Source organism: Cariama cristata, unplaced genomic scaffold (genome assembly GCF_000690535.1).
Source record: "Cariama cristata isolate BGI_N322 unplaced genomic scaffold, ASM69053v1 scaffold10420, whole genome shotgun sequence".
Taxonomy (NCBI): Eukaryota; Metazoa; Chordata; class Aves; order Cariamiformes; family Cariamidae; genus Cariama; species Cariama cristata.
In genome coordinates, this window is record NW_009596392.1 from 27,571 (window position 1) to 43,560 (window position 15,990).

Sequence of the window (15,990 nt, forward strand, 5' to 3'; positions counted from 1 at the left end):
TTTTGTGTTGGGCAGCTCTTCTACCTTTGCTCTTAACTCATAATGAGTAAACAGAAATCCTCCAAGGCCAAATTCTAATGTCTGTACTTGCATTTGATATGTCTTGCAAGCCAAAACACAGATAGTTTGAACGAACCTCTTTTGTGGGAATCTCTATTTCTACCCACTGAAAAGATCTAGTTTAGCTTCATCTCTTTTGCCTTACAATTTTTCTTTTTCTTTTTTTTTTTTTTTTAAAAGCCAGGTTTCTTGAAGAAACTAAACAATTTTTATTCCCCCCCCGCCCCCATGACAAAATCTTGAGGCTGAGGGAGATGCTCCTTTCTATCTTACCTCTCCATCTTGGTGCCTCTTGAATATGCTAGCTGAGCAGATGCTCGGGTCAGCAGGGATGCTGTGGAATCAAAGATGAGATAAACTAGCAGTTACATGTCGATTGAAGCCTAGCTGTTAGTGGTAGGTAGAGAGTAAGAACTGTAGTCCCAGGGTTCATATGTGTCATAGCTTTCAGTGCATACCAAGTAGTTTTTTGCCATGATTAGTTGTAGTATTTCATAGGTGTGGGGAGTATACTCACTAGGTTTTGGACCAAGGCATAATTCTTCCAAAGGTACTTCAAAAACAAATAAACAAAACAAAACCCCAAACCTAGAAAAAACTGAAAAGGAGAGAATGAGTGAATACTCCAGACCAATCTAGACAAGTTCACCATTAATGTCTGTTCATTTCATAATTGTATTAAATTTTGCTTCTCTGCTAGAGGAAATACAAACATGTCCTTGTACTTGAATGTAATTCTTCAGGCTTTGTGTTGAATTACAAGCCTCTTATATTCTCCTCTGAGCTTTGGTTTGCTTTGTTTAAAGCAATTCAGCCACTGAATTGCTGTTTAAATGATGACTGTGACAAAACTGGCAATTTTTTTTTTTTACTGCTTTTGTCCTAATTGTAGCTGCTTCTTTAAAGCATGAGGTAATCCAAGAGGCAGATATCTCTCCCAGGTGCTTATCTGCAGTGAGATAAGTGAAAAAGCTGTTTGATGAAGTACATCTGTAACTATGACACAGGAGTAATTTGTGATGCTTCCGTATTAACTACATGTAATATGTATAGGATCAAAGTGCATTATGTTGAGTGGTGAGCATGATTTCATGCACATACGTGATGAACATGTCTGAAGGTCCTAGTTACTGTAAGGAATTAGTGTTGAGGATTGATTCTGGGAACTTACCACTTTTTAGTAAGGCAAATATTTCCTTGCTAGTGATTTAATAGAAATAAAATCTTGAAAAATTGAAAGATTTGGTTTCTTTATCAAGATATTTGATTAGGAAACATAAAAATTTGGACATTCTGAAAGAGTGGCACAGGGGGAAGGTGTGTGAGGTGACTGAGGTGGTTCAGTGGCTATTTGCTGTCACCATCAGGCAGGAATCTTCTGTTCCTGGCTGCATTTCTCTCTTACCAGTTCTGGTGGTGGCTAGAAAAACCCTTTACTGGTCAAATTCATCTTACTGTGCTGGTAGAAAGCTCCCTCCTCTTTTCCCAAATGTAAGTGTGATGGGGTTGGTGGAGTGCCGGGGGAAACCCAGGGAGAGGAGGAGCACTGAGTCATCTTTCTTGCAGTGGCCAAATGTTAGATCGGCACAGAAGAGCTCATGTTATTTCAGCTTTAGGAAAGGTAACTCAATTTTCATACAATGGGAGAAAATGGATGCCTAGTGAAAGCTTGAAAAAAATCAAACCGATAGAAAAATTTAGAGTTATGCTGTAGCAAAGTCTGTCATGGTCAGGAATTTAAGTAAGATGAAGAACATGAGGAGATAGTCATATGGATAACTTTTCTGGTATTCTTTCCTATTTGAACTCTCATATGGTAACAAAACTCTGTCACAAGGTTTAAACTAATCTTTTATTTTAGTGTTAAAATGTGTGGTATTCCGTATCTGTCAAATACCTGTATTCTTTCTTGCATTCTGAAAACAAAGGAAACAGGTGGATTGGGTTCGTGGAAAGGAATTAGATGAAATTTCAGACTATTTGAGGAGATTGGGATTTTGGTAGAAACATCTATAAGTCTATGTAGAGCTGGTTTTTCATTGCTGAATTTGCTTACAGGGCTTCCAGGCTTTAGTAAAAGTGGAAGTTGCTGGCTAATGTTGTGAATTACCTGACTAGGTAATCTAGTATTGAAGTAACATGAGACTAAATTGAAATCTAATGGGGAAACTTGCAAAAGAAATGTAAACCTTAATGAGTATTGACTAGTTAAACAAGAATTCATGTTTGTGCTGAAATATAGAAAATTAGTTTTCTGATTTTGAGATATTTGTATGCACTGATCTAAAAGCAGATGATCGCAAAAAGGAACCCATGTCATCAAAATTTTACCAGAATAACGGTAAGAACTATTTGTAGCTGGAGAAGTACTTCCTAGCTTTTGATTCTGAAAAAAAGAAAGTCTTGCTGCCACAGTTGCCATACTGGAAAGCGGAGAGAAATATCATTGAGATTTCTGGCTCCTGTTCTGACAACTACATGGAAATGTATGTAAATGCAAATATAATATTAAGAGTTCGCAGTGTCAAGCTAGTGAAAAATTAGAAGCTGGAATTAGGGTAACTTTCTCCAATGGCACGTGTATATTGTGATGGCCTTTCAGTTTTTTCAGACATCCTCTTTCACTTGTGGATGTTGCTCAAGTGAGTGAATTCCTATTGTTTTTCGGAGTGAGGATTTGTGAAGAAAGGGATATTTTGAGGTTAAGAGCATGAAATACAACCCAGGAGAGCAAAATTATCATTCTGCTTTTGCCAGAAAATGCTTAGCAGATGAACATGATTTTTCAGATAGCACTGAGAATGTCATTTTTGGGTGTGACGGTTTGTAGAAGTTGAAAACTCGACTGCTCTGGAAGTCTGTAGGGAACTGTGATGGTGACACATGAAATACTGTAAAATGCTAATTACTCAAAAAACCCCCCACCAAACCCTCAAGCTGTAGCTCTTAATTTCATGCTAAATGAGTCTCTATTTAGTATGTCCAAATTCTAATTGAGAAGAATAAAAATAAGATGCAGCCAGTGAATTCTGTTTGTGGCATACACTTGGTGATATGGGGGTAGGGGACGAGGAGAATAGAGTTTTATAGTGAAAGTTTGAATCAAATGTATATAAAAGGATAAATTCTTGTGTTCAGCATAGTTACAACAAGGATGTGAAAGGTACAGTAAGTTTTCAGTGCACTGGAGCTAAGATCAGACTATAATTTTGATACTCAGTGGTGAAGATTACAAAAGCATGTGCTTGACTTTGAAAAGACTGAAAGTCTCAATGTAGGGTTTTTTTTTTTTTTTGTTAGTGTTCTAGAAAACAAAGTTAACATAAACCCTACCATATTGAATCTCTACTACGGCCTGCCTGGGACTAATAGTGTTGGAATGACTGATTGAAAAATGGAGAAGCATTTTGGTTAATACTTTTCTCAAAAAGAGACTATAGGCTATACCTACACTAAAATGTCTTCTAAATGAGAACTTTCAAAGGACCAAATGCATTTTTTCAGGGAGATCTAGCTAAGCAAGAAATACCGTTTTCTTGGGAGGGAACAGGACAGGGGGAAGGTAAAACTTGTACGAAGTTGAGTTAGATGTGCTCTAAATAGTTCTCCATTACATAATAAAAATGTTTATTCTTGGTCTGTGGTTGCCATCAAGAGATGTTCTTGTCTTTGCCTGGCAGGTTTTCTCTCCTAAGGGATTTGGAATTTGCCACCTTCCTCCTCTCCTTCCCCAGTGAAATGAACTTTGTCTATTTTTACAAGCCTTTTGCCATCTTGAGGGCATGTTTCAGATGTACCAGGATTTTAAATAGTAGCACTGCCTTTAATTGTCTAATTGTTTCATCCTTTTGGGTCTGAAGTTAAGCACAACATCAAGTTTCCTTTGCACAGTAATGAACGCTTGCTTTCTGCCACTGGTGTCAGCTCCTGGTGTTACATTAAGCCAGCAGAACTATTTGCAGGAGAGTTCGTTTGTTGTGATTTGGAAGATGGCAAAGGCTTACTGAAGTAGTTAAGCTGAGCCTTTCTACTGTCAGATCGGTACCAAGTGCTTAAGCTACGCTGAACTTGTCATCCTCCTTTTGCTGATACTGGAAGACTATTCTTTCTTCTCTACAGGTACTCTGCTTGGGAAAGTTTGAAGTTTTTCTGTAGCTGTATGGGATTTCCAGGCACATGATAGGAGTTACTGGATTGAACAACTGTACGGTGTAGGCTGAGGAAGACTGGCTCCTCTAGAAAGAGGTAGACCTACAGCAGAGACCTTTTGCAGTTACTCTGTGCTATGTGGCCACAGCCCTTCTCTGAGATATCCGATGGGCAAACTGGCCAGGTACAGCTGCTCAAATGCATCCCAAATATGTCAAATTTAGTTAACACACGTGATCCAGCTCTGCTTTACCAGAGTGATAGACATGACTTCCCTGAAACAGAGGTTATGCTGTATGAAGGTGCATGAAGCTTTTGCCTGGATAGAGGTATGGCAGTGCTGATTACAGGGTTTGACTGCTGTGGAGCAGCCTTTTGATACGGGTTAGTTTACTAAGAAATGCTGTTACTGCTGTGCAAATACATCAGTGTAGGGGACTGAAGCATTAGGAAGGCTCATGGCTAGCTTTGGCTGCACTCATGAGGTCATCGGGTGATACCGCTGCATGATTTTTGCCTGTATGTTTTGTTTGGAGGCATCCCATGAGACGGTAACAGCTTAGTCTGTTGTAAGTGGTTTCTGGAGTGAGATTTTTTTTGAGTATAAAAGTAGCAATCTGCTCACCCACCATGTCCTGTCAGAAAGATCCTTCATTTACCTTGTTGCATGATCTGTTTCCAGCAGCAGTGCTGAAATTTTTTTTACTCTTAGGAAGGTGTTGGAAAAACGTAGAACTTTAAATCTAGTTCTGTATGAAAGAATTCCTTGTAGGTGGTGTGTTTTGCAGTGAGGAAATAAACATGACCTCTTGCTGAAGTCTCTTACAGTTTGAGTTCCCCCCAAAATCTGGCCCTTGCAAGTGTGGAGGGAATAGCTGACAGAAGACTTGGGGCTTCTCTGAAGATTTTTGTATCTTAACTAGAAGTTGGCACCTTACTAATGCAAGATTTTGAGTTACCATAACTTTGAGATGGGGAGGGCAGTTTAAATATTTATTCACTGGATTTTATCCTAGAGATTTTGGGGCAGAAGACAAGCTCTGTTTTTAATATATTACATTGGCTTTGTAGTACCTTGAACCTTAACACTTTGAAAGATTCACCGCTAAAACCTACAGAAAACAGTGAAGGAACTGAACCTCTGTGGCAACAAGTAAACTGACTAAACTTCAGGGTTACCACTTCAGTCTGGCAATGTCATTGAGCTGAAATCTGATAAACACAGCAGAATACAGTTAGAATGGACATTCTCCTACCCTGGGTTTTCTATTTGGTTTTATGAGGTAATGAATCATCTGCTGAGGAAGCCATCAAGCTGCAACCTGCTCAGGCAAGCTGACTGTGCTATGTAAGAGGAGTTGCATTATGAAAATCACAGAGCAAGCCAGGGCAGTAGGTGTGGTCTGAAGCACTGTGGACCTGGCATAGATCTTCAGCCCTACTTCCCAGGGAATGGCACTACGTTTAGAGAGGCCAATTTTTAATCGATATGGTAATAAAGAACGATATTAGCCTTCCAGAAATGTTGCCGGGAGACACTAGTTGAGGTTCAAAAACTTTGGAAGGTGCTGTTTTTGAGCCTTTAGAGATCTATATTTGTTGGAAAGGAAAACTCTTTCAGTTATGATATGGCTAATTGTAAGACAGATCACTCTGGTACCTTATTTTGCCCTAATACAAAGGAGACTATAAGGAGCACAAACATTAGATCTGTAAACTCGGCATATATGCAGCTTGGTCAATTTGAATAATGCGGCCCTGCTGTATTTCAGAGAATGTTGTGAATTTTAGCAAGAAGTTTAGTAATGGCCAACTGAGTTACAAATGTAAGCACATGGGCAATGTAGAGAAGCAATCAAAGAGAGCAGGTATGTAATTATATCTTCTTCCACCCCCCCACCCCCCCGCTACTAGCTGCTGAAGATGGGCTAGGGAAACAGTTTAGTCTGAGTGAGGATTGATCAGGCTTTTGAAAACATGATCAGTATGTGTCACCATAATTTTGTCTCCTTTGATTTGCATTCACATCCATCTTTTGGGAATAACCCTTTTGTTAAAAACAGGGTAAGGTTTCGTATTTTTGAGTTTGAGTATTGTACAACGTGGAAAGACTGATTTAGGAAGAATCCGGAGCAGGATGAGTGACACAACCAATTTAGTTCATGGTATTTTCTTGTTCGAAATAATTATTAGCGTTTAAAGAGATTCGTATTTTTTATAAAAGTGCATGTTTGTTTAAGCACTAATGGGTAATCTCATACATAATGGCACAGTAATGTGTGATAATATGTTATGAAGTGATTAGAACGGGTATTGCCAGTGGCTTAGATATCTTTTCGAGGACATGCCAGACCATAATCAAATGTTCTTGGATTGGGATAAGAGAGTAAGATTATAAGCAAGTTTGTTGCAACACATAAGTATATGGCATTTTAAATGTCAGGAGTGAGAATTCAAAAACTTTGAAAGAGCATTTCTGTTCAAAGTTCATCTTTCTTCTGAATGATGCAAAAAGCGAAGTAAAAAAATAAATTATGGTAAAAGAGTATTTGCTGCCAATGTATTTATTAAGGGCAGGTGTGTTGGGAGAGGACTTGTGTGGTATGAAACTAATGTCAAAAATGTGGGTTTTTTGAAAGGCAAAGTAGAATCAGCTATTCCTGAACAGAGTTTATGTCATTATGCAAATAATGTTAGCAATGAAATGGAGGCAAGTAAGGCAAAGTATAGTGTCTGAAGTAACTAGTCGGGGTTTTGGGGGGGGGTGTTTGTTTTTTGTTTGGTTTGTTTGGTTTTTTGAGGAGGGATTGAGATACGGATATTCCAGATGCAAAATCTCTGCAGATTTCAGTGCAACTCTTCTTTGTGCATCCTCAGATGACAAACTCCTGAAGGTGTCCTTTCAGACATGGTCCTGGATACTGCATTAGATGTGATTAGAGTCTGGAAATATTGTGTGAGTTCTTCAAAGACTCGCTAGAATCATATGGAAATTTAAGTATGGCATGCTTAACTTAATAAAGAGCGTTTTAAACTTTAACTGCTTTAATGAAGAAATTTCTTTTAAAGGTTGAATGGATTACCCCAAAATCCCAATGGTGTAGCTCAGTCTATATACTCTGACTTAAAACAGTTATTTTCCTTACGCAGCAAGTAAACCTTTCCTTGTAACTCTAATGTTCTTTAGCTTAGTGTGAATTGCATTTGTCAACAACACTTTATATCTTGGTGTTTAAAAGCATATAAATTTTAGAAAGATGACTACACTAGAATGAATTACTGATATTTTTCTGATTCCTCTATACAAAGAGCATTACTCAACATGTGGTTTCTTCCTTGAGGACTTTAGTCTGAGCAATCAGCAAACAATAAAACACATTTAAATATTTAAAATATATTTTAAAAATTGTAAATATATTATGTCCCTCATTCTGATGTTGTAAGTTAGATACCTTGATGCAGAAACAATGAAACTTGAAAATTATTTGCTTGACTTTGGACTATTTCTTACAAGAAAACATAGAGCCAGCACAGTCCACTCCCATTTTAGATGGGCTGAAATAATTTGTATTGAGTCCTTGCTGAAATCTCTTTTGCTAAACTAAAGTCTGTCTGTCTTTCCATTGCTGTGTGGTCACGTAATCAGTGGGACCCATTTGTTTGGTGTGTGTGGTTTGTGTGGGTTTTTGTTTTGTTTTTTTTTTTTTTAGTAGCTGGAGTTTATTAGAAAACTGGTTAGACAAAACTTTGTTCAGGGCTTCTGAGCCTGTGTCTTTCTAACTGGCAGTGGCCGTACTGGAAGCATTGTGCTGTTGTTGAAGCCTGACCCGGGGCTGACACAGATCTGTCAATGAGTGTGCTCTTGGTGTCTGTGCTGTGCTCAGCAATTCCAGTTGCTTCACTACATGTTCAAGGCAACTAGAATTTTGGAAACCTTGCATAGGCATTAAATACAGGCAGCAGGTTAGAGCTGATTCAGTGTTTTCCTGGGTTTGCCAGATCAGTGTGGCTCTTGGTGGCTGTGCTGACAAGGCTATACATTGGTTTGCTGGCTCTGAAAACGATGTGATATGAACCTAGTGTTTGGGAAAATATTTTGACATCATCAGAGAGGAGCGAAGTGCACTCTTTTTTGTTAGCTATACGGGGAATTAGAAAATCACTTTCTGTTAACATACACAAAGCAGGGAAGTTAGGACATTGCAGAGAGCAGCAGCCTGCTGCTGTTTCATAGATGACTGATACCGTCTGCTTGCTTCCGCCACTGCTAGAATTTACAGAAAATAGTAGGTGGTAATTTTCTGTGGATGCTACGCTGCTCCTAAGTATTACCAGAAATAAACTTATAACATGTGGATTAAAAGGTCCTGAGAAATATCTTTTCTTTAGGAAATCTTCCCTTAGATTCTACTCTTAACACGCCTGAACTGAATTCCTCTGATGTGCTGTTAGGGGAGCCATACCTGTGTCAAGAATTTGAGTTAAGCCACCTGAGACCTTACAGAACAGGGTATGCTCAGTCTTGCTTGTTGCCGCCTTGTCTTGTGGTAGCACTTGAGTGATGTGCTAGAATTAATACTTTTCTGGTAGAGTTACCATTTGTTGGCACTAGACTGTAGCAATTGCTTTTGACAGTCTAGAACTTCTCGATTCTTCTGAATGGGGATTCCAATGAAGAAGCTAAAACAAGGTCCCCTTTCTTCCCTGAACCCGCTTCACCTTGTTTGAGATGCTACTTGTGCACCATACTGATTAAAGCAGGTTCTTGACATACCACTTAAAAAAAAAAAGGCACATTTCTGGGCCACAGTTCTAATTTCATTCTTGTTTTAGGCTTTTAAAGATGTCCACATTTCCATCAAAACCACTTTTGGGGAACAAGTGATGTAAGACTTTAAGGAAACAGAGGGTCCCTTTAAGCCTCTGGGACCAGCAAATGATTCCATGTGAGCTGAAGTTGAGTTAAACTTTGTGATGAATGTGAGATCATAAATTGGACACATTAGCAGGTGGATGGCCTCAAGTGTGTGTTAAAACATACAGTATGCTGGAACTGACTGGGGAGCTACATAATCACCACTGAATCTGTAATTTTTGTGAGGATTATTGGATGTTACCTCTTATGCTTAGATATGTTGATCTCTTTGGAACAACCTCCTTTGATGTTCAAAGCGTATGTTGACACCAGTTGTGTGTGGTATGAGGAACTTAACTGTGGGCTCCATACCATAGCAATTTCTTTTTAAGGTGTTTTAAATGGTGATAATTATGAGCTACTAGCTAGAAACTACACTTAAGTATTTTCTTTAGCCTTGATATGAACTTTGTCCAGTTAAGGAGGGTAGAGCAACTGATGCTCCTGTGAGAATATTCCTTTTCTTGAAATAGAGGGGAAGGGAATGGTTGCTCAAGTGTAAGTATCTGAGTTGTTCCTTTACTGGGGTGAACTTGAAAGAACTTTGGCCTGGGTTATTTATGTTGGTTCTTTAAGATTTATTCATGACTTTCAACTTTTGTCTTCAAATTGTGAAAATTCACAGATGTGGTTTTCAGAGAATGTGATCTGTGATTCCTCATGGCAAAATCACACCACTGGAATAAACACCTGCCCTTTTGGATTTTCCAAAGACAGAAACCTGGTTGTGTTCTAGTTTTTCTGAGGTGGTATCTGTATCTTTGACTTGTTAAACTGAGGAAGATCATGCTGAGAGGTTACCAGCTCATTTCAGGTTACCCTAAAACTCTAACCTTGGTAGTTACATGTAAGAATATCCTGATGAGTCTGGAAATCAGTGAGGAAGCCCATGCTTCAAATTGGATTGCTGGTTATAGGTGTGTAGGTGTGTATCTGATGAGCAAGCTTTTCCCTTGAAAGGTGAGCTTTTTATTCTAATACACCTCTATAATCAACTTCAGGCTAATTTAAATAGTTCAGTAGTTCAGTGGTATGGCACTAACTTGTGTAACATCTGGCATTATCTGCCCCTAAGTTCAGGCATGCTGTGTGCCATAGTAGCTTTAGGGAAGGAAAAAAAAAAATCATGTGCTCCAAACTCAACCTAGTTATATAGTAGTCAGTTGTACTGAACATTTCGTATCTGTTCAAATGTTGAATTGTTGACTTGTTTAAACTGGTGGAAATACCCTTTTCAGATGCAACCTGAATCTGTGCACCATAGAATTGGTGGTATGTGGCCCAGTAGAAGGATTAATCTTCTTGCAGATCTTGGGATTCATACTTAGCTCTCTAAATTAGAGACCGCAGTCTGTGTGTTGATGTGTTAGATGGGGAGGAGCTAGGTCATCTATTTCCAGTCAGGGGAGCCTATATAATCATAGAATGTTTTTTGAGTTGGAAACGACCTTTAAAAATCATCCAGTTCAATCCCCCTGACATGGGCAGGGACATCTTCCACTAGGCTGGGTTGCTCAAAGCTCCATCCCACCTGGCCTTGAACATTTCCAGGGATGGGGCATCCACAAGTCCTCTGGACAACCTGTTCCCAGGGATGGTTAAGAACTCTCTTTTCAGTTGTTGAATAATGCTACTGGCCTTGTCTCTGCCAGAGTTTGTCTCTGTGGTCTCAGCAGAAGGTGCTCAGCTCAAGACCTGCCCCACAGAGGCAGGCTGAAGATGTGTCTAGCTGCAGACACTTGAGGGAAGAGCAGTAAAATCACTGTACAGGTGATAGTCCCTCCTCTTTCTATCCTTCCAGTAGTCTCTTGTTCAGGAATGTCTTTAAATAATGACTTCCAGGCCACTGTTCTTGGTATTACTGTAGAGCCTGTGCCTTCTGTGAACCTATGCAATCTATTTTTAAATTCACCTTTTTGGCCTTTGCATGGCAGCTCGTGTTGTATGGAAGTACTTCCTTTTGGTTTGCTTATGAACGTGTTCTTAATAATTTTAGTGGTAAGCTGTAACTTTGCATTGGGAACATCACCATCTCCATACGGTTAATGACTGTAGACTGTTCTCAATAAAAAACAGTCCACAGTGGTTCCCATATTCTCTTTTCAGACTTACCGTGCAACAGTGAGCAGTCCATGAAAAAATGATGTTGCCCCACAGGAAGCACAAAATGTCAAACACTGGGTTTCAGTTCAGGTAGTGTCAGATCCGTAATCAGTGACATGCTAGTGAAACTCTAATAATATGAGAAATTGTGATCACTTGTGTGCAAGAAGAATGAATTCAAGCAAACGTGGAGAACAGTCTTGAGGATGCTGTAAGTATTTGTTGGATGGGAGGAAACAAGAAAAGCTTTAGTCCAGCACCTACATCTAGATCAGATTGTGGCTCTCCCTGCGAGTGTGAGGTGTCTTAAACATCTGGGAGAGTGACACAAGACCAAATGGTTATGAAGTGGACACAAAACCAATTAAATTACAGATTAAAAGATGAGTGAGCATTACAGTAATAAGATTCTGCCATAGTCATCCTAAATTATAGCAAAGTAAAAAGTAAGCAATTATTTAGATGGTACTGTAAAGCTGCAAAAAGGAAAAATAAATGAATGGGTGTATGTAGTGGTAATTCTTGTAGTCTGTCTCCTTTTTACTCCATCCAGCCTAACAGATGTCTGCTCTGATGTCTTCTGTGGCTGTTGATTAGTTTTGGCATGTGCAATATTTTAAAAAAACAAACAAACAGCCAGCTGGGTGTGGCACCTGGGTTGAGCCCTAGCTGGTGAGGTAAATAAAAGGTGTCTTCAGCATACCCTCCGAAAGTCCTTAGTGTGGTTATAGCACCTTTTTGTAAGAAAGTAGGAAACTGTAGTGAGCTGTAAGCGTGCTTTTACTAGCCAGGAGGAAGAGCCAGTGACCTGTAGTTGGTAAGTCTTCCAGGAGGCTACCCACAGTAATCCATGAAAACAGATACTTTGGAGCAGGAGTTCTGTAGGGGTTGAAGTTCATTTGTCTTTACAGGACGCAGGACTTAGATCTGTGGTGTGACTTCTCTTGCCTTCAGAAATCCTGTGTATGACTGCTTCAACAAGCAAACTTTAAAAATTGAGAGAATAGTCAAGTGTAGGTTCTGCTTGTCTAGGTAAGCTGTCTGATCTGCTACCTTAGTAATTTAAAATGATTGAGATATCCAGTTTAGTTTCAGATAGCCAGTTTATTTTGGTAATTTTTGTTGTTGGCTTTTTTGTTTGTTTTTTTTTGTTTTGTTTTGACTGGACTTTTTATTTCCCACTTCTTTTGCTAGCAGTAGAGCTGTTTACGAGCTCTTTCATGAGACCCTGCTAAATGGAGGGAAACTGCTGTTAATGCTGCTCCTCGTGAGCTAAATCTGTGCTTTTTTAGCCTTTGCTCAGGGGTCATTTTTCTAAATCCTGTGGATTTCTCTCGAATGCTTTTCCACTTTGCTTACCATCATGTTCAGCTTTGGTTGCAGCAGTCCTAGATGAGGCCTCGGTGCTGAGTTGTGAAGGCTTAATTCCCTTTTTTTCCTTAGGCAGTACTTTTATGTACACTGCAAGCTAGTGTAAGCCAGCACTGCCACCAGAAATAGCTCGTGTGAACACCTGTGTAGCTCCTCTGTGAACTGTCTTGGGGAAGCAGATATGTGTAAAAACTGTCACTTTCTCTGTGTGTTTGGTACTAAATCAATGACCCGGCGGAGTTTTGTGGTGACTGTCCCTCACTCTACCACCTACTGCGACTGCAGAGTCGACATGACTTACATCCCTTTTAAACTAGCAACAAATTTGGTTTATGTTAATATACTCACAGGCATGAGCAGTGGTGTTTGGGGCTTGTTGTTTATAGCCTCGCTGTATTTAACAGCAGTGGCTAGAAGGGATGTGACCTCAACAGTTTGGACATGGGAAGGGGGCATGTGGCTGGTAGCCTCCGCAAAGAAGTGGAGTCAAGAGTGTGTCACCCTATGTTTTTCTGCTCTAGACAGTCTTTGAAAACCAGGTGGGTGTGGTGTGGACAGATGTAATTTCTCATTTTATTGCAGAGTGGGTAATTTATTGTAAATTATTTTTCATAGCCTCTTAACAATGCTGAAGTGATCCAGAGGTAGGATGTTAGAGCCAGGGAGATAGTGCGCTTGGGTCTGACCAAGTATCTTAAGCAGCTCATTTCAACCTTCATAGTCCACGCTTGGTTTCAGTCGGCCAAGTAAACTTCTGCACCTCATCATAGATGTCTACTTTGATGAAGAGTCCCTATCTTGTCATCATTTGCAGCACACTGAGTTTGAAAAATGTAAGCCAACGCTTACTAGCACTGCAGCAGTGATGTAGGGTAGTGTTAACAAAGTGTGCCTGGCATAAGCTGACCGAAATTGTTTTCAGGGTGGAGAAATTTGGTAAGTATTGATTCTTACATTAATAAGAAGCAAATTGGATGCTCTCAAAGTGGGGAAACACATTGTCTGAAGACAATATTATAGTTAATTAAATGTTCAGGTCTTATGCAATTGTTAACAGTTAATTTTACGTAGCTGATTTTCTGGCATGTTTGCAAATGATTTTTAACTAATAGTGCATGTGGCTTTAATCTAAAATAGTGTCTTTGCATTTCTTTTGTGTGACTTTCGTACTAACCTGACTGATGAACGAACATACACTGAAGGAATTGGTAAATTGTCCACTGCCGATGGTAAAGCCTTCGCAGATCCTGAGGTTCTTCGAAGACTGACGTCCTCTGTCAGCTGTGCACTGGATGAAGCTGCTGCTGCATTGACGCGGATGAGAGCAGAGAACAATCACAATGCAGGACAAGTGGACAAGTATGTACTGATCACTCCCTACCCCTAGATTCCGCACTATAGAAGGCAGGTTTGTGTTTTTAATTTCAAATTCAGTTAATTTTATAGTTGGGACTTGGTAACGTATCTGCTCTACTACTAGTGAAAGCAAAATTATTGAATCTGAAGGTGTACCTACTGTCCCATCAGGTTTATTGGCTTCAAAGTTTAAGAGAAAAGTACAAAAAAAGTTACTTTCTAACCTGCTACTCTTTCTTGTGCTAGACAGTTGTTTGTTTGTTTTTTTTCAAAGATGGGTTAAATTCTTAGTTGTAGAAGAGTTGGTGATAGTTCTCTAATTACTGCCTCAGCATACTTTGTTGGAAACTAATGGATCTAGTTCATTGTATTAAAAGTTGGAAGAGAATACTAGTACTTACAGGGCAGCTATTTGCCCCAGGATCTTACTCAGGAACTTAGAGGAAAATGAAACTATATTAACTGATAACTTTTTGTAACTGATAATTAATGAGGATGGCATTTAACTCCCATAATGACAGAACTGAAGATTTGTCCTATGTCATCAAAAGCTTTCTTCTATACTGGTAATTTCAAAGCATCTTTAGAGCTCCTGAAATATTTTTTCACTCTGACAAGTGATGCAAATTGTTCCTCAACTGTTGGGATGATGTGACTGCATAATACTGTTGAACTTCAGATCTAGGATCAAAATGGAAAAACTAAAGTTTCCTTTCATATGGATGTCGTCTTGAAATTCAGACTTGCAATGTGCAAAACAAAGTGCTTACACTAAGGGCAATAGTCTTGAGTCATTGCTCAAAATGTCTATAGATCAAATATAGTTTCATTTCCTAACTGAAGCTAGATGCTACTTGTGCATGAAAACATGGGGAGATGAAAATATACTGGGGAAGCGTGCTTGAACATAAAAAGGAAGCAGACAAGAGGTGCAAGCAGGCCAGGTGGCCCATGGGGGATATAGAAACAATGTCCAAGCATACAGGGACGTGATTAGGAAAACCAAAGCCCACCTAGAGCTGAATATGGCAAGGGCTTGAAAGGCAACAAGATACAGTAGTGTGAGTATATCAGCTGCAAAAGGAAGATGAGGGAAGATGTGGGCCTGCCTCAGAATATGGCACAGGACCTAGTGACAGGGACACAGCAGAGGCAAGAAATAGTGCATGCTGCCTTTGCCTTGGACTTTGCTGCTGAGATTTGCCTTCAGGAATCACAGGCCCCTGAGATGAGTGGGAAGGTCTGGACCAAGGAGGGCTTGCCCTTAGTTGGTGTCAGGTCAGGGAGTATTTAAAGAGGTTGGATGTAGTCCAGTGGATAAGTTCGTGGGCCCTGATAGCATGCACCCATGAGTACTGAAGGAGTGGGCCGATGTCATTTTGAGGCCAGTCTCAATTTATTTGAAAGGTCATGGGGAGTGAGGGAGGTTCCTGGTGACTGGAAGAAGGCAAATGTCACCCCTGTCCTCAAGAAGGGCAAGAAAGAGGATCCAAGGGACTTACAGGCAGGTCAGCCTCACCTCAGTCCCTGAAAGGTGATGGAGCAAATCCTCCTGGAAGCCATTTGCTGACATAGTAAGTACAAAATGATGATGGGAAATAGTCAGCATGGTTTTACAAATGATGACCTGGTAGTCTTCTACAATGAGATGGCTACGTTGGTAGATGAGAGGAGAGCAGTGGATGCTGTTTATCTGGACTTTAGAAAGTCTTTTCGCACTGTATCCCACAGCATCCTGTGGGACAAGCTGATGAGTACAGACCGGGTAGGTGGACAGTGAGGTGAATTGAAAACTGTCTGAACTACTAGGCTCAGAGTTGTTTGTAGCCTGAAGTCCAGGTGAAGGCAAGTATACTCCAGGGGATGGTATTGGGTCTAGTACTGTTTAACGCCTTCATCAGTGACCTGTGTGATGGTACAGAGTGTATCCGTAGCAAGTTTGCAGATGATACAAAACTGAAAGGAATGATTGATGGACCAGATGGTTGTGCGACCATCGAGAGGGACCTTGACAAGCTGAAGAAAAGGGCCAGCAG

General features: G+C 39.9%; 1 protein-coding gene across 1 annotated transcript in view; it reads left to right on the forward strand.

The window, feature by feature from the left end:
• LOC104166083 (ankyrin repeat and KH domain-containing protein 1-like) overlaps window positions 1-15,990 on the forward strand; it is a gene marked incomplete at its 3' end in the record, with an annotated part of 48,973 nt that overhangs the window by 20,579 nt on the left and 12,404 nt on the right. The window contains 1 exon segment of the mRNA XM_009705904.1: window positions 13,801-13,957. Within this exon segment, the coding sequence (XP_009704206.1) occupies window positions 13,801-13,957 (157 nt within the window).